Here is a 19,153-nt window from a genome sequence, read left to right as displayed (position 1 = left end):
TTGTTGCAGGTTTAATAGCCAATTCAGGAAATGTTATGCATGAATTATCATACTCATCGGCTTCCGCTTTATCTGGCACTAGGTCGTGTGGGCAGCAGTCTCAGCAGAGGATCCCAGATTTACCTCTCCCCAGACACCTCCTCCAGCTTTGCTGTGGGGAATCTGAGGCGTTCCCAGGCCAGCCAAGAGACATAGGCTGTGTCCTTACATCCACCCTAACCCCTAAATCCCTCAATCACTATATAGAGTGGGCACTTTATAGTGAACTCAGTTAAATGACCATTCGGACAGATGATCACTACTTTTCGCTCCCTGTTGGTCACGTAACTCCGCCTCCCCGCACAATACCTGCGCCATCTTTGTTATTTGTCGACGCTGTCGGATAGTGATAGCCTAAGGTGACTGAGGGCCGCTGTGGCAACAAATCCCATGATGCTTTGCATGGACAGCTCTCCTCGCAAAGCATTCTGGGACATATCTGCTCCTCTAGTGACATTGAATGATCACTACTTTTCAAGGTGCATTGTGGGAAATTTTAAGCCCACTACTTTTTCATCTACCAGACATTCCAGCACTCATCTAAAATGGCTTAGCCACTAGTGCATAGTGCCCTATATAGTGATTAAGGCTGACCTTTGGCCATAGTCTCTCCAGCCTGTCCTGGTTCATCCTCTTGGCCTCCAGCTGGTGGGAAGTGCCTGGAATACCTCCTATGGGAGGCATCCAGGGGGCATCTGAAAAAGATGTCCTCCGCTGACTCCTCTCGATTCTGCAGGAGAAGCAGCTCTACTCCGAGCCCCTCACAAATGCCTGAGCTCCTCGCCCTATCTCTAAGGGAGAGCCCAGGCACCCTGCGGAGGAAGCTAATTTTGGGCAGATTTCATGACCACGTTCGAGGGTAGGAATGTAGACCGACCGGCAAATCAACAGCTTTGCCTTTTCAGTCAACTTGCTTTTCTCTACAATTGCAGCATTTGCATTATAGCAGCAGCTGGACCAATCATTATCAATCTCCTGTTCCATACTCCCCTCACTCGTGAACAGGACCCCAAAAATAATTGAACTCCTCCAATTGAGGCAGGAACTCTCCTACAGCCTGAAGGGAAAGAACTGATTCTCATCTTGGCCGCTTCGCACTCGGCTGCGGACCGACCCAGTCCATGCTGTAGGTCTTGGCAAGAGAAAGCCACCTGAACTACATCTTTATTTGTAGGTTAATTATTGAAGGTGGCTTTGTGAAAAATAAGAGATAATTTCCACATAAAAAGTAAGTGACTGGAATGAAACATCTATGAAATGCAGGTATTAATCAACAAACCACTGCTAGAAGGTCTGGAGAACTTGTGCTCAAACCTGCTTAAAAAGCACTCTTAAAAGTTTTGAAGCTGCTTTCACACTTTTTTTCATCTTCAAAAGTTTTTGTAAGTCAGAGATTATTGATCTATACACAGCCTACGAGTTCCTCCAAGTAATGAAAAGGATGAAAAGATAGATCCAACTTCCCTAACACTTCACAGACTTCAAGCATCTGGCATGCTGAGATGCACTAATCTTCACTAGTGCAAACAAAGCATCTGCATAACAATACATGACATTTCGACTACCAGTAGTCGTTAATTGTGAATTTGAATTGAAAATACATAAATTAGTGAGGACACGTAAGGCATGGTGGAAGTGTGTCAGGAGTCGCCATCATGTGATATCCAAATGGTGCTTGCAGCAGGAAAGAAGGAAAGATGAGGCTGTATGCTTCCTAAAACAATTCAGTTACCATATGGGAAATACTGATATTCCTAGATGCAGCTAAGAGCTATAACCTTACTTCCAATAGTTTGTGTGACAGGACATAGAGGCATAACCCACCTCATGGATTTTAACAAAAATACACAATTTCTTCACCTGTATTCTGGATGGTACATACAAATAGAGAGACTTTCATATGTTTAGGGTTTTATAATGGAGAGCTGCAGCTTTTCATTACATTCGTGTAACTTTTGTTTTTGTAGTTCTTTTCTGGAAGGCTGTATTTCCCAATTTAACAAGCATCATTCATGTGCGTGTCCGTCGCATGATAACATCCATAAGGCTGAAGGATGTCCAAATTCAACACAACAATCCAGAGTTCCTTTACTATCCTGGATAATGTTCTTACTACTGATCTAGTGAAAAGGGAATTAAGAGATATAGGAGCAGGGGCTACAATTTTATATTTGGAAGGATTTTTTTTTTTCACTGAGGATGTTCTCTTCATCTGACAAGATGTGAATCCAGTTAGTTTAAAAGCTAACAACCCAGAGATCAGGGTTCTTGGATTGTTGGACTGAGTGTGTGTTGTATCATTCTTTATCAGCCTCAGTGCTGATATCTGTACCATTTGTGATTCTATAAGTTAAGTGATTCTTAGATTATTTTAACGTGGATTCGTGAATGAAGGATGTGAAAGCTATTACATTTATATATCTTTGAAATCTGAGGTAGATGTACAATAGATGAGGGTATAAGGTAATGAGGGTTGGCTCAAGACTTTTTCACAGTGTTGAAATGTGTCTAAAAGGTTTTTTTTTTTCTTGGAATGGATGAGGACTAAGACAAAACCTGACATGATTGTAAAAAAAAAAAAAAAAAAAAAACAAATCTGTCAAAAAGCTACTTTTTTTTCAATCGCATCTCGAGTGTTTTTGCAAAAGCTCTGGTTTTATGGTTTCTTACTCATAGTGCCTCCGCTGTATGGTCCTGGTTTTCATTTCATTGTTCCGGGTGAGATCTGGTTTAATCTGATTGGCTGCTGAAAAATCCAATTAACTGTAATGTAATTACCGCAGCATGCATGCAAGATCTTACTTTTGTTCGAGTAGCAGACTGTATCCGGTCACAGTTGCTCTCTTGCTTGTACATGAAGCCTTTAAATATAAATGTATAAGAGAAATATCTTTTTTTCCAAGTATGATGCATGAGTAGAAATAGATTCTGTTCAAGATTAAACCCACATTTAAATGGTAGTCTTATTGATTAGTGGCTGGTACTGCTGTATAATAAACACACCAGCAATATGGCTTCATTCACAAAGATATTTTTAATCTACATTGAATCACATTCCTTTTATTTAAGTTAAAAATAGCAGATTACTGAAAAAGAATCTAGCCTTTGTGGCAATATCCTCCACAAACTCTGCAGAGCTGTAATAAAATTGTTGAACTGATAAGAAAAAAAAAACAGGCAAAATATGCATAAAGGTCTAAAAAAGAAGAAACTTACTGAACTGACCGATCTCTCCAGGTGTTTAAGGACAAGAAATGAGCCAGGACTTTAAGCTCGGCTCTTTAAAATGCTGCTGAGCGTTTCTTTGTGAGTGTGTGTGAGTTGGGAAGCTTGTTTCTGTGTCGTATCTCCTCAAGCCTGCTGCCTGCTAAGATCACAACCAATAGAAGTGCTGCTTTACACCCCAACACCTTGGTGCTATATTTCTCATCCTATACACTGTGGGGTTTGGACCTCTGAATTCAGACTAGAGTGAAGTGACGATGTCATACAACTGCAGTTGTGTTGTGATTCTTATTTGTGCTCGTATCCTTAGCTTGCTCTGAATTAATTGAATTAAAATATTGGTGCAGAAACAAATGTTGAAACTTATTGCATTAACATTAAACACCAATGCATACATTAGTGTAAAAAAAAACATCTTCGCAGTGATATCTCAGTAATAGACATGAGTCACATTGTTACTTTTCAAATTAGATTCAGAATCCAAGTATTTATTTGAATTTATCAAAAGCAAGACTCAAACCAAATTATTATTTACAATGTTTTTTAATGGCACATCTATTGCTTTTTATTCAAATTATTTTATTATTTCACTATGCCCCTCCCAACAAACAATAAAATAGGGATATACAGTAGCTGGTAAAACTGTACATACTCCTGTTAAAACTTTTCATATATAACATTCCATATATCCTCTGTATTTCGACAACAAATAAAATGCACATACACATGATGGATAAATATAACTAAATAAAAAGATGCAATTATTACTTTGCATGTAGTCTTAAGTTTATTACTGCAAGCAGTCAACGTGAATGAGTTTAACATGAATTAAAGCTCAGTTGTCCTACTAGCATTTTCTCATTTTCATCTTTTAGATATAGTAATAGTTTGCAGTGCAAACAGGATGGAATAGGATGAAAAATTGTGTCCTTGTTCAAAGCTTGTGTTCAAAGAAGGTTACAAGAATATTCTAAAGCATTGTAGATTCCAGATAAGAAAGCATCTGGACCATCAAATATCTTTGTATAGAATGCGTTATGGTCTGATGAAACCAAACTTGGGACTTTAAGATCAAAACCTCCGACTGCCTGCTGAAAAATACTAAAGATTCAGTTTGGTTTTTATTTTTTTCATTCGGAATGCAGATTTTAGATTATTAGATTTCATGTGTATAGAATATTGAACAGCAACACAATGCTGACCAAAGTATTTCAGATTAAGGTGAAAAGAAACAAAAAAGCAGAACAAAAGCCATAAAACTGATGAATATTTTTTTTTTAACTGGCTAAGTTGAGTATTACTCTAGGAATATTCACAATTCTCTTGTTTGGTTTGTTTTGTTTTTGTAGAATTGTACAAGATTTATATTAAGAAGTTTGAAATTATTTACTTAAGGAAAGAAAAAGAATGCAAATACGTTTTGTTAAATATATCAAAAAGGTTAAGTGATTTTGATGCCTGATAATTCATAAATATATACAGTATGTATTTCATTGCGGGAACTGAAATATCTTAAATGTCTGCTATATTCACTTGAGTGATGGTAAACAATACTATAATTACATTTTTACAAATCTAAAACAAACACTAAATAATAGAGTAAAACAAACAAAGTCCATTTTAGTCTGAGGCCCTATTGACCACGGACTAAAACAGATCATATATATATATATATATATATATATATATATATATTAGGTCAATGTGTGTATCATGTTTTTATATATATATATATATATATATATATATATATATATATATATATATATATATATATATATATATATATATATATATATATATATATATATATATATATATATATATATTAGGTCAATGTGTGTATCATGTTTTTCGCATCTTTTGGATTCTGGTGGTCACATTTTGTGAACAACTCATCCAGACAAAAAAATGTTCATTAATTATTCAGCATCTTGGGCCTTGTTTTTTCAGAGGGCCATAAAATATTGAATATAGCTGAGTGATGACTCTCGTTTGCCTGGTTAGGGATCATCTTATATCTTGTGTCGTTGCAATTAGAATGTAAGCTGTGGAGAAAGATAATCTCTGTGACCTTCAGATGCGAAAACAGCATGTAGATGTTTTTCAGTTCCACCAGAGATGGTTTATGTATCAACATTTGAATGCAGCTATATCAGATAACATAAACAGCTTTAAGCAACCTGCTGTTTGTACGACATCTTTGTACATTAACATTGGAAGGCCTTAAGGTCCTGCCTTTCTTCTTAAAGGCTGTATTTCTGCCTCTTATTTTCAGCAAATCCTGACATCTAGTGGAGAAATGGTGAGGAGATTGCATCATAAAGCTTTCTATAAAGTTGATATTGGGACAAGAATTCTGTTAATCTAAGGAAATATATAATTTTTATGTGCACATCTTTTGGGATTTTGATCATTTCCAAATGAACCCCATCCCGTCCGCACACCGAAAATAAAACAAATCAATAAATACAAATCAATGATGAGTACATCTTCTAATATATCTTCAGTATTATGCTGCTGGGAAGTTCCTTGTCAACATTTCTCGAAAAGTGTTGCTACAAAAAATAGTTCCAACACTGATGTTCTCCCCCAGTTATGACAATTTATTTATACATCTCAAAGTTTGATACAAAAAGATCTTAATTTAAGCAAAGTGTCTCATGTAAGAATTTGGAAATGTTGCCAAGCATCTTGTTAATGTTAAAACAATGTACAATTGGGATAAGAGAACTATCTGTTTTCAATGACATTTATTTCAAATGGCATGCCAAACACTATGTATACTCTTCTCCATATTTAACATATAATTACTAATATTACATCCACCAAAATCCTATTATAATTCCTGACCAGCATCTTGCATGTTGTTGCGTCTGATGTGTTTGAGTTTCAAGGCAAAGTTAGAGGAGGGTCTATGAAATTCTCTCTTCAAAATTTTGCATGTCATGATCTACACGGAAACACAAAAAAAAAACAAAAAACATCAATCACATGTGGCAATACTTTTGCATACATACCGTAAATTCTCTAATATAGGCCCGGGCCTTTATTTCACTCAAGTGCATCGCGGTCCAGGCCTTTATTGGATACAGGCCAGAATTAGAGACAGGCCTCTATTGCTATTTGAGCAAAACAGACTACCAGTGGAATGAATAAAAATGAGATTTTGTGTCTTTTTGAACCTATAAAACACTAGGTTCATTTATTGAAAAAGTACAGTTACCATGTCTCGCTTGGTTTGAAGTAAAAAAAAAAAAAAAAAAAAAATCCTCCAATTCTGTTTAATTCTCCTCCTCAGTTTTTCTCCTCCTCTTCATCTCTCCCTTTAATCTCCTCATCACTCGCGCTCCTCCTGTTCTGCTGCGTGTCTGTTCTCTTCCTCGCGCAGACGGGCAGCAGTCAGGGCCTGTCACCAGCTGCGCAGGGCTGTGGTACTTGTATGTTACTACCACAAGTATAATGTTGAGGTATGCCCAGAAAAAACGTTTATAGCCCCGGCCTGTATTAGAGACCGGCCATTATTTACCTCCTCTGACAGCGAGACCGGCCATTATTAGAGACCCGGCCGCTATTGGAATACAGGCCAATATTAGAGAATTTACGGTATATATATTACAAATGGAAACCCCTGTTTGGACTTAACTGTCCCTTATAAAGGAGATCTTTACTGAAAAAAACAGATGAGAAAGAAAACATTCAGATGTGTCAGATATGTCTGAAGATTTTTTTTCTGGGATTTTTTTGTTTTTTGTTTATGTCAGTACTGAAATTAAAATATTTGCTCTTAACGACTTCCTTTGAAAACTATGATTTGAAAAGAAAATATTTTGTCGGTTTAAAACAAAAGCTTTGTTTTTAATGTTCATTTTATTTCATCACAGACAGTGAAAATTGTAGGCCTATATTTTGTCCCCTGGAAAATTGGATGTTTCATCTCAAGGTGCTATCCAATAATAATAATAATAATGAAAACAATAAAATATATATAAATAAATAAATAAATAAATACAATGCATTAAAGTTTTAGGATTGAGTTTCAGAATCTGTCACCAAAAATCTTCATACAACTTTTCCTCGGTTCTTCTTTGCTCTCATTTTATTACCTTTTTGGTACAGTTACACAAAAAGGGAAAAAATGTTTTTTCTTATAAATACATTTCAACCAAAAGGATATAAACATGTCATAATATTTTCCACATGTCACTTGCGGGGCAGTCACCTTATCTTGTTCTAAATGAAGCAATAAAGAAGAAGTTCCACTTTAAAACCATTAAAAGCTGTAATTTGTTCAGATTCAATCTTTACATTATTGAGTAAAAATAACCAATCAGATAGAAGGATGGACATTCTATTAGAAATATTTCATACATTATTCAGAATACAAAATATGGGTTTGATAGTTATGTTTGTGTGGGTTCCAGCACATATTGGAGCACAGGGAAACAAGAGGGCAGATAAAATGGCAAAGAGGACAATTCAAAATGCCCTTAGTTTTACAGTTAAAACAAATAAATCTGAGGGAAATAGTATTATTATAGAAAAAAACTGATAAAAACTAAAAAATGGCAAAAAAGTGGGATGAAGAAAAAACAGGAAGAAAGTAGGAAAAAGAAGAAATGCAAGACAAAATAAAAAGGAGAAGAGAATTATAACAAGGTTAAGGACTTATTTAATAACTTTTTAAAATTTAAAAGCATACTACTGGCAAATGTTATTATTGTGGAAATTATAAAAACAATAGAAAATGTTACACTAGAATGTCACGAATATGAAAGAGAAAGAAGATAAATGAGGAGAGAGTTTGAATATATTAAGGAAAAGATTAATTCGTTAGATATTTTAGACAAACAGAGAGTTATTAAATTAAAAAAAATTATTTAATAGAAGTTGATTATACAATGTTTGTATATTAATGTATGTATGATATAGATGGGTAGAATACAAAGTTATGTATAAATATATATATAAAAAAGCTATATATATATATATATATATATATATATATATATATATATATATATATATATATATATATATATATATATATATATATATATATATATATATATATATATATATATATATATATATATATATAGCTTTTTTTTTTTTTTTTTATATATATATATACACTATATTGCCAAAAGTATTTGCTCACCCATCCAAATTATTGGAATCAGGTGTTCCAATCACTTCCATGGCCACAGGTGTATAAATTCAAGCACCTAGGTATGCAGACTGTTTTTACAAACATTTGTGAAAGAATGGGTCGCTCTCAGGAGCTCAGTGAATTCCAGCGTGGAACTGTGATAGGATGCCACCTGTGCAACAAATCCAGTCGTGAAATTTCCTCGCTCCTAAATATTCCACAGTCAACTGTCAGCTGTATTATAAGAAAATGGAAGTGTTTGGGAACGACAGCAACTCAGCCACGAAGTGGTAGGCCACGTAAACTGACGGAGCAGGGTCAGCAGATGCTGACCCGCATAGTGCGAAGAGGTCGCCAACTTTCTGCAGAGTCAATCACTACAGACCTCCAAACTTCATGTGGCCTTCAGATTAGCTCAAGAACAGTGCGCAGAGAGCTTCATGGAATGGGTTTCCATGGTCGAGCAGCTGCATCCAAGCCATACATCACCAAGTGCAATGCAAAGCGTCGGATGCGGTGGTGTAAAGCACGCCGCCACTGGACTCTAGAGCAGTGGAGACGCGTTCTCTGGAGTGACGAATCGCGCTTCTCCATCTGGCAATCTGATGGACGGGTCTGGGTTTGGCGGTTGCCAGGAGAACGGTACTTGTCTGACTGCATTGTGCCAAGTGTAAAGTTTGGTGGAGGGGGGATTATGGTGTGGGGTTGTTTTTCAGGAGCTGGGCTTGGCCCCTTAGTTCCAGTGAAAGGAACTCTGAATGCTTCAGCATACCAAGACATTTTGGACAATTCCATGCTCCCAACTTTGTGGGAACAGTTTGGAGCTGGCCCCTTCCTCTTCCAACATGACTGTGCACCAGTGCACAAAGCAAGGTCCATAAAGACATGGATGACAGAGTCTGGTGTGGATGAACTTGACTGGCCTGCACAGAGTCCTGACCTCAACCCGATAGAACACCTTTGGGATGAATTAGAGCGGAGACTGAGAGCCAGGCCTTCTCGTCCAACATCAGTGTGCGACCTCACAAATGCGCTTCTGGAAGAATGGTCAAAAATTCCCATAAACACACTCCTAAACCTTGTGGACAGCCTTCCCAGAAGAGTTGAAGCTGTTCTAGCTGCAAAGGGTGGACCGATGTCATATTGAACCCTATGGATTAGGAACGGGATGTCACTTAAGCTCATATGTGAGTCAAGGCAGGTGAGCAAATACTTTTGGCAATATAGTGTATTTATGTATATGTTTATCAGTCGATATACCATCACGAACCACAATTATACCAGTAGGTGGTGGTAATGCTATCAAAAGTTCGTTGCCAACCGCCAATAAATCCAAGAAGAAAAAGAAGAACTTCCGCTTTCCCGCTGAGACGGGAAATAAACAAAACAAGCTGCAAGGAGGGAAGGAAGAACAGAGAAGTAAGAGCTGCTGAGGATTTTAGTGAAAAAAAGCAAACAAACTCCTTCATTTTGTTTCTTACTTCCAACAGTAGTGTATTCATAACAAGACAATAAAAATCAATAAAAATATCAGACTTTTTTGTTTTTTAAGAGAAAGTGCTTATATATCGCTAATTCAGCGATGAATGTGAAAGTGTTAGCTTTCGTAACTAATGTGCTTTCGGGAAAACTAAACTACTAAGGTTTGAAACAACGACCAAGCTGATCCCTGCTACTGGGAAACACATTAAGTAGCTCGGACGTTGAAGGTTATCGTTCAAATAAACGTACAGTTTTTGGTTGTTTGTTTGTTTCAGCTGTAGCTGGGGACTGATTCTTATCATGATGACAGCGAAGAGGCTGGAGAGCTTTGAGGTGGTCTGTGAGTGGGCTTCCTGCAGCTTCAAGGGCCACAGCATGGAGGAACTCAGCGACCACATGGCTCTGCATCTGAGGGATTACCTGGGAGACAAGGATGCCCTGGAGGAGCTGGGTGGGTTGGAAGGATTTCAGCAGCATTTCAGGTTATAGTTGGAAAGGAGCCTTTGGGCTTCTGGTGGGAAAAGTGCATCTAAAAGTATTAGAATGCAATAAAAAATATATAGATTTTAGTATTTGAATCAACTGAAATTCCTACTTATATAGAGTAATTAAAACAGAAGAAAGAATTTTCTAAAATCAAAATAATATTAAAATGAAGATTTTTGACTGTAGTTAACAAAAATGTAACATTTTCCTCTCCAGGTTTTCATATTGTAGAGAATATTCTGATTTGCTGAGTATATATATGCCTATGTTTATGCCTCTCCTGTCCAGATTAATGTTTCGGTTTTCAAACCACTTAACTTTGAGCTGTCAAATGGAAAAAGTGTAAAAGTTACCATAATGATGTTACTATGTTATACACCACAGATAGATCTGAGTTTCCAGCAATAACCTTTGTGATTTCAGCCGTTGTGTTCATAGTTCCTTCTTGTAACTTACATGAACAGGAGTAACATTAGCTTGACTTGTCACATATACTGTGTTCTAAGTAGAGGGAGAGATATATTAGCTGAGTACTTTTTTGTGCATATTTTAGAAAAAGTATTCAAGCATGGTTTTCATAATATATTTAGGTGAAATTGAGTCTAATGCTTGTGGCATTTTATCAGCATTCCTGAACTTAAAATAGATGAATAAAAGAAAGTTTGACTAGACTGTAATATAGTAACACATTAAGTACTAAAATACATATTTATGTATATTTATTTCTCGTGCTATTCATCAGAAATGTATGATCAATAATAAGGCTGAAACAATTAATCAGATTAATAGTGATTAATTGATTATTGAAAAAATCAAACTAATTTAGTAATCTATTAATCGTTAACTGGAGTTTAGAGACTAAAACGTGTCTTTAGATGACAAAGCAACCCACCTTGAGCAGCAATTGTAATAAAAAAAATAAATATGTAAACATTTTGCATTTAAGATTAAAAAGATGTCTTCTCTCAGTATGCTCTATTCAGAAGTCCTCAAGTGGAAAAGTTTTACTTTCACCTGGTTTAATTTTGCAAAAAGTCTTCTTTAAAGAACCTTTTGTTATCCAAGTATTAATCGATTAATCAAAAAAACAATCGACAGATTAACCAATTTGCAAAATAATCGTTAGTTACAGCCCTACTCGGTAATATGACACAATGTCATATATTAAGATCATAATAATAATAATCCTTTGCAGGGGTTATAGTGATACTCTGTTTCTGATGGAGAGCCTCTCTTTTGTCTCAGATGAGTTTGCCTGTCTGTGGAATGGATGTGACTTCCTTTCCATGGGCAGCCCTACAGAGTTGGAGGTTCATGCACATTTCCACAACTACCACGGTAAACTCAGGTTCATTGGGTCCCAGCTGCTGAAGACTCGCCCCGACCTCCCCAGCTGCAACCAGGGCATGCACAGCCTTAATCTAGTGCCAGAGGGCTCGGATGGATACATTTGCCAATGGGAGCATTGTGATGTGGGTTTTTTTTTTCTGATTTTAAGTTATTTAAAATTCAAGTTATTGGTTTTGTGGTAGTTACTGTTAATTATAAAAACTGCATGTTTCTATTTCTTTATGCAGAGCACATTTAACAATCCAGAGTGGTTCTACCGCCATGTGGACAATCATGTAGAAAGTGCTGAGCAGCAATCTCTTTCCCAACAGCAGGCTCTCTTCTGCAGCTGGGCAGGTAAGAACAAGCCAAATGGGTTTTCACCGATTGTCAAATTAGCGTTATCACTGCCGCTTGATGATCCTTCGTTCTATCGCAGGTTGTGACGCTTTCTTTAAGATCAGGTACAGGCTGAGGGAGCACATGCGGAGCCACACTCAGGAGCGTCTCGTGGCCTGTCCCACATGTGGCAGCATGTTCTCCAGCAACACTAAGCTGTTCGACCACCTCCAGAGGCAGGCAGAGCCCATAGGTGGGATAGATTATTTGGTTTGTTAGGATTTAAATGTTTTAGGGATTCACTAATATGTTTTTAAATTGTTATTGTATCAGAGTCCCTGGTGTGTGAACATTGTGGCAAAGCTTTTCCCAGTGAGAGACTCTTGAGGGATCACATTCGCCAGCACGGTAAAAACAGCCCTCCATTATTACTGATTAATCGTAATTCTCTGTGATCTGAAAACACTTTTGACGCTCGGCTAGTTTAGCATATTGCAAAGACAGATACTCTCTTTAAAGAATAAATATCTGTCCAAAATGAGTTTGCATGCTGAAAAATGTTCTAACAAAAACATCTTTGCTTTGCTTCCAGTGAACCAGGTGAAATGTCCCTTCTGCGACATGACCTGCACCACTTTAGCAGCTCTGAAGATCCACATCAGGTTCCGCCACTGCGATGAGCGGCCCTTTCCATGTGACTTCTGCGACAAGAGGTAAACGTTCAAAACAGATCGTTACCTACAGCTCTGTAAGAAATAAGTAGAAACACAACTAATGAATCAAATTTATTGGTCAGATTGGTTTTGATCCAACTAAAAATGAAATATAAAATCTTCCATGTTCTTAGTCGGTTTTAAGATGACAGTAGATGAAAGAGGTGAATGGAGCAACATAATTAGCATCTACTGAGCAAATAATAACACATAAACAAACTTAGTTTATTTGTTTGTTGAGATTTCAGATTCTAAAACGACTTGGATTAAAAAAAAAACATGATGTGAAAGATTTGCTCGATGCTATCGGCATCCCTCTGCAGCGCTACATATGAACATCCACTTGGAACTAGATGTTTTGTAAAATGTGTGAAATTCCTTTTTAAGTATTTTAAAGTTCTGGATAGGTATCCAATGAGGAAAAAAAGAGACAGAAAAGTGAGGACTTGTATTTCCAGACATTATTTGCTGTCCTGTCCCAAACGCACATCTACTAGACAATTTAACTAAATGATTTTAACGGATGATTTCCAGCCTTTTTTCTGTTTTTCTAGTTTGAAGAGAGAATATTTGTTATGTGGTAATAAGCTGGAAAGAGACTTAAACTGTTACTTATTGAAGTCTTCCTTTGCACCATTATTTATTATACAGTTCACTTAAGAATATTTTTATTTTAACAGATCATTTTAAAAACCATGTCATGTTTGTTTTAATGCTTGATCAAATAAATAAAATTGTTAACTTTTTTTTTTTTGCAAATGGCAGGTTTAAAAACCAACGAGATCTCCAGAAACACACCGATGTTCACAACGAGGGTACAGTGTTTCACTGCACGGTGGAGGGTTGTGATTATTCCTGTTACACGCTTCAAACTATGAACCACCACTTCAAGAGAGTTCACGAGGTTTGTCTGCTCTGAAGAAGAATTTGCAGACATGCTGGAAAATGACTTTAGACATTAAAGTGAAATGGTTTGGTCCAACAGGCTGGTGGGATGTCCAAGTATAAATGTCACATCTGCGATAAAGTCTTCTCCTGGTGTTACACTCTCACGCTTCACCTCCGTAAGAAGCACGAACTGAAGTGGCCCTCTGGACATTCACGCTTCAGGTGAACGCCATTATTACAACCCATTGCAAAACTATTCACACCCAAAATGTAAGTTTGATTCCGATTAAGAGGAACACATTGGAAAAGTTGAGGGAAAATTCATTCTGTGAAATCTCTAAATAAAATCCATTGCAGCATCCATTTCTCCATCATAATCTAACTTGTTCCAGACCACAGCCTGATGCTGCCAACTCCTTGTTTTATCATGAGAATGTGTGTTTAGGACATTTTCCTATGTTTGTTTCTGCTATTTATAGGGAAAAATGTGAAACTACACATAATGTTTCACTCACATGGTTTTGGTTTTCCCAAAAGAAAAAAAATCACATTGAATTAAATGGAAGGTTTTCATCTGAAGAAGTTCAAATAGTTGAACTGGTGACAGACCCTGCAGAGTAGCTTTAGGTTTAAATATATATGACAATATAACCAAAGGTTGTACAGTAACATTTCAAAATAAATGCAATATAAAAGCCTCAGAAAGGATGTCAAGAATGCCAAAAATCCCCGTTATTAAATACAGTTAAATGGTGGTATATCCTATTGTTATTTGTACACAGATACAGGAAGGATGTAGACGGTTTCCTGAAAGTCAACATGGTGCGCTTTGAGACTGTGGAGGTGACGAAGGAGATCATGAAGAACATGGCCAAAAAGCCACAGAACCTCCGGCAGAGTCAGAGATCCGGCAGCACTAAGAAGAAAGCTGCCGTCACCCCACAGAGCAGCCGGAGCTCGCCGGCAGGTTCTTCCTCACCCTCATCCAACTCCTCTTCCTCCTGCTCTTCAGACCTCTCAGGAGGGGAGGAAGCTTCCTCCCAGCACAGCCCTGTAGGTGGAGACTCTCCCGTCTACTGCATGATGACGACAATTCCTCACATCGAGGACGAAGCCGGAGGACTGTCGCAGGACGGCTGTGACGGCGGCGGGACGTCAGGCGCGGTCCAGGCTCTGACGGAAGTTGCGAGGGGCCTGGGGATGGACGTGGTGTAAATCTCAGAAATGTCCTGCAATGTTTTGCTTTTATTATTGTGTGTCAGCAGAGCCATGTCGGGACCAAAGTTTTAATTCTCAGCAGAAGCTCCCTGCACTCTGTGCTTGTTAACTTAAAGTGATCCTGTAGTTTTAAAATTGCACTGCTAGCGCTAAGCAGCTTTCATTGCGTTTTTTTCTCATCGAAAGATTTAATTTTTTTATATCCTAGTGAAACGTCGTTCAATTTTTATTCTTTTAAATATATTTATAAAAATGTAACCCTTCCTTGAAAATTATTTTATTGTTTGCTCTAGTGTATGGTGAAATATATTCACATATTGGATGAATTTTTCAAGGTGAGATCATTAAATAAAAGTAAAGTAAAATCAGCCCTAATGCCCTAAATATCTGGTTGGAAAGGTTCTTTATTTCATAATCTTGGCTAGAAGTTATATTTTACACTGTGAAAAAGTTTTAAGCAAATCCTTAATCATTTTTGTTAATAAGTAAACACATTTTTCTTAATAAATTAGACAGAAAAAAGACATTGCCTCAAATTTAAGTTATAAATTATTTATAGGCAGATTTTTTAGAAATTTTAAATAATTTCCACTTCCAACACATCTGGATGACTGATTCCAGAACTGTACAGTCAGAATAAAACTTTAAGAATTGGATCAACATGAAGTAGGTGAAAATGAATAAAAGTTGGCACATCATTCCTCATTTATAGACAAGACAAATTAATTGAAATCCAGCAGTTTGGAAATAGTTATAAATCCATTTCCAAATATTTTCTGCCTCATTGAATCCCAGTCTGCTTATATCAGCCGATTACTAAATACATGAAACAATCATGCGTCTGTCAACTAACATTATTAACAATTTCCAAGAGCCCCAAACAACATTTAATGAGCTGCATGCTGCAAATGACCTCAATCAAGGTCATTGTTTATAATTCAATAACAAGTAAAAGACTGGGTAAAAATGTGATCTTACATTTTCTTCATAAAACAAGTAGAGTATTTGTAACAACCTTATCCCCCTCTGAATGGGTTTAAATGTTAGTTGAAGGTTTTGGAATGATCTAGTCAAAGTTCAGATTTAATTATGTGGTATGGCTTTAATTTTATGCTTACAATGTAATTACAAAACCTTCAAATAAGATTAACTGACCTGTTATGGTAAAAAAGTTAACTTAAACTTGAATACATTATAAAATCATATAAACCCGTCATTAAACATACAATATGTGAACTACTGGTTATAATCCTGAACTTAGTAAACATTAAAGGGGCATCTGTACTGAAGATGGATGATATTATGAAGCAAAAAAAGCAAACTGAAAATGTATATTTAATAGAAATTAAAATTTTCATTAAAACCTTTTCAGACAATATTAAAGAGACCCTGTGAAAAGGTAAGAATCCACCATTATTGAATAATAATTGTCCTGGTTTTGAAGGTTTACTGACCTGGAAAAAAAAAGATGTACAAAAAAAGGCTAAACTTTTCAGACAAATACCAAACTTTCTTCCAGCCCAACATCAGGTCTGTGTTTCCATGTTATTTAGAGACATCCACATCTATTAGTACAATGACACACATACGCTTCCAGTGTTCGTTTGCTGCAAGGGATAAATTTAAGCTGCAGTGAATGAAGACAGGCCAAAATGGTTGTCTTTACTTTCCTGCTTTGGCCTCTTCACCTCATCACACCCGCAGGCCTCCAGATGTTTCTTCTGTTTGAATCAGCTGCTTTGCTCTCTGTACCTTTATGCATTATTTCTGGATCCCAGAAAGGTGGGCTCAACTTTAGGTTAGTATGGAAGCTTTTTTTTTCTCTCAAGATCCAGGTTGTCATTAAGAAGCAGCTTAACTGGGCACTTCATATTTGCCCTGCTGATATTGTCCTGCTGAATCTCATGGTTTAGGTGGAAAGCAGGTTTATATGGATGTGGTTCTGGTAGATCTTGTCTGTCGCGGCTGATGTTTCCTTTTATTCTAGTTCTAATTCTTCCACATGCAAAATCTAAGCAATGAGAGAAAAGTACATTTAATAAACAGACTAATTCTAGTTTTATGTATTGCTTGAATAAATCTCACCTAAATACGGGTGTCTGGAGGAGGGCTGAGTTTCTTTAGGTTGCTCTGAGCTGGACAGACTTGTGATAGCAAACCTGGGTAATATCTCTTCAGGAAGACTCTAGTATTTCTGTCACACTGTTGGTCAAATTAGAAGCATGAACAATTTTTTGCTATAAAGTAGTTAGGGAAAATCTTGAAACAGGTACCGTACATCTTTTAAGTCATTGATACCTTGAGGCATTTGTGGTAATATATCCTCCATGCGATGCAGAAGTGTAGCACCCTGCTCCGTCGTATCTGAAAAAAGTGAGAAATTAGGTTAACTGCAATACTAGTTTTATTCAAAACATTCCTCCAAATACTGATCTGATCACATCTTTTTATTTCACTAATCTCCACCTTATTCTTTGTTTTTATTATGGATTTCAAGCAGTTTATTTAGGGCCTTGCCAAAGTGGTGATTATCATAGTAATTTCCATAATGTGCTTTAAAGAAAAATCAAGACAAGACTGTGTTCAGCCATCCTGAGCCTGTTCTTTCTGAAAACTGATGGAGAGGAACTGCAAATGGAAATTTAAAGTTCGGTCTGGACTTTGACTAGGCCACTCTATACCATCAACTTTCCTTGACCCAAATATTTCCCTTCTCGCCTTATGTTTGGGTTTTTGATCTGTTGGGAGATGAACCGTTGTCCCCGTCGTAAGTCAATTAGAGCTTCTAAGCTTGTTTATTATTTCCAGAATTTCCCTTCATTCATCTCCATTTATTTTTCCATCTAGCATACTTAAAAGCTTTTTTTTTATCTCTGCAATTTTTTGAACAATATGTTTATTAATTCTTATGATACAAAAATCAACATACTTTTTAACAATTGTTCCCCACCCCACTCCTCTCACTCCTCTCTCTTCTCCCATATAAGAATCAGTAACAATAATGTATAAGGATTAATCTAAATGTAAAACAAATATTACAAGTCACCCATAAATCCAGTATATATTACTGTACTTCACACATAGGTTAGTCTTTACAACAATACACAGTTAAAACAGGAACAAAAGTATAAATAAAGTTTGAAGACAGTTACACCTCCTGTAATAAATGACTTAAATGGCTTCCATATTTCTTCATATAAATCATTTCTGTTTTTGATAAAATATGTTATTTTTTCCAAGGCTATACACTGTGCCCTGGAGTTAAACCAAACTCCAATAACTGGTAGGTCGTACTTTTTCTAGCTGAGCTATCTTTCTCTCAGATGTAAAATAGCTAAATCTATACATTTACATTGCTGGTGGATAAGTTGAAGTTTTTTTGGGTATAAGTGCAGAAAGATCAGTACACCCTCTTAATGTTCTGCTCTTATTCTCTTATTAAAAGCTTAACAAACTAGTTGGTTAGTTAGTCGGGTAGAGCATGCAGACCTGCAGCTCTGGAGCCAGAAACATTAAAAAAAACACCAAAAATGTTTCTGTTCAACAAAGGAAATATGAAGCCAGCTGATCTGCTTTGTTTATCAGCAGGCTGCGACGTGTTATTTCATGCTCTACTAACTCAGATTTTCTGACAGATTTTGCTACATTTCAAAACCCAAACTGGACTTCTTTACTTAGCATCTCATATTCTCCTCACTTAAAAAACAACAGAAATTTGTTAGTATAGCGACATGAATAAATAGTATTGTGATTTAAATAAAATGTATTATAAAATGTTTTCCCCCTTTTTATTTGTCCTGGAGACTATATATAAAAACAACTCACAGCTAACATGAGAAGTGGGAATATATGGACATTTTTGCACAAAGCTGTCAGAAAATATTAAGTTTTTTAAATCCGCATTAGTCAGTCTGTTAGTGCTTAGTTTAAATATAGATTATTAGAAAGATCATCTGGATTATTTTGGGATTATATGGTAATTTTCCCTCTAAACAGAGCCCTCATGTATTACAAAAACAGATAATGTAACTATTGTATCTATTAACAAGCTGGTCTAATCAAAAGGACAATGAGCTCTACGGTTTGAAATTATTTGCGTAGCCATGGAGGTCCCTACATTGAATACCAATATTGGTCTTTTGTGCTTGAAGTTTGCATGTTCTCCCTGTGTACATAGCGGTGATCTATACATTTTAATATCATTTATTTGTCATTAAATTAGGTCAGTTGTTCTTTTTGAATCACCCTCAGGTTTGGGTGATTCAAAAAGAACAACTGACGG

At 36.4% G+C, this 19,153-nt stretch overlaps 1 protein-coding gene and 1 long non-coding RNA gene across 2 annotated transcripts; one reads left to right on the top strand and one right to left on the bottom strand.

Moving 5' to 3' along the window:
- The first annotated feature begins 9,737 nt into the window (after positions 1-9,737).
- Positions 9,738-15,255, top strand: zgc:112083 (uncharacterized protein LOC550461 homolog). The gene is made up of 10 exons (XM_038303281.1): positions 9,738-9,835; positions 10,174-10,349; positions 11,630-11,856; positions 11,962-12,070; positions 12,153-12,305; positions 12,386-12,460; positions 12,645-12,765; positions 13,531-13,669; positions 13,751-13,875; positions 14,436-15,255. Exons 2-10 carry the CDS (start codon positions 10,199-10,201, stop codon positions 14,866-14,868), a joined length of 1,533 nt encoding a protein of 510 aa, XP_038159209.1. The 5' UTR covers positions 9,738-9,835; positions 10,174-10,198; the 3' UTR covers positions 14,869-15,255.
- Positions 15,256-15,461: 206 nt separating this feature from the next.
- LOC119795340 lies at positions 15,462-17,232 on the bottom strand. Its single transcript, XR_005282317.1, has 3 exons — positions 17,170-17,232; positions 16,957-17,073; positions 15,462-16,866 (listed from the first exon to the last, which is right to left on the bottom strand). It is a non-coding gene; the product is annotated as an uncharacterized LOC119795340 (long non-coding RNA).
- Between the last annotated feature and the right edge of the window lie 1,921 nt (positions 17,233-19,153).

The sequence above is a fragment of the Cyprinodon tularosa genome, unplaced genomic scaffold (assembly GCF_016077235.1).
Source record: "Cyprinodon tularosa strain WSP-4 unplaced genomic scaffold, ASM1607723v1 ctg51, whole genome shotgun sequence".
In the NCBI taxonomy this organism is placed as follows: domain Eukaryota; kingdom Metazoa; phylum Chordata; class Actinopteri; order Cyprinodontiformes; family Cyprinodontidae; genus Cyprinodon; species Cyprinodon tularosa.
Note: the sequence above shows the minus strand (reverse complement) of the source record. Positions and strands in the feature narration are given on the sequence as shown.

Excerpts from the sequence above, each read along its gene's own strand:
- zgc:112083 (XM_038303281.1), top strand. The coding sequence starts at position 10,199 with ATGATGACAGCGAAGAGGCTGGAGAGCTTTGAGGTGGTCTGTGAGTGG. Across the intron at positions 10,350-11,629 it reads GGATGCCCTGGAGGAGCTGG|ATGAGTTTGCCTGTCTGTGG; the intron begins GTGGGTTGGAAG and ends CTTTTGTCTCAG. Across the intron at positions 13,670-13,750 it reads ACTTCAAGAGAGTTCACGAG|GCTGGTGGGATGTCCAAGTA; the intron begins GTTTGTCTGCTC and ends TTGGTCCAACAG.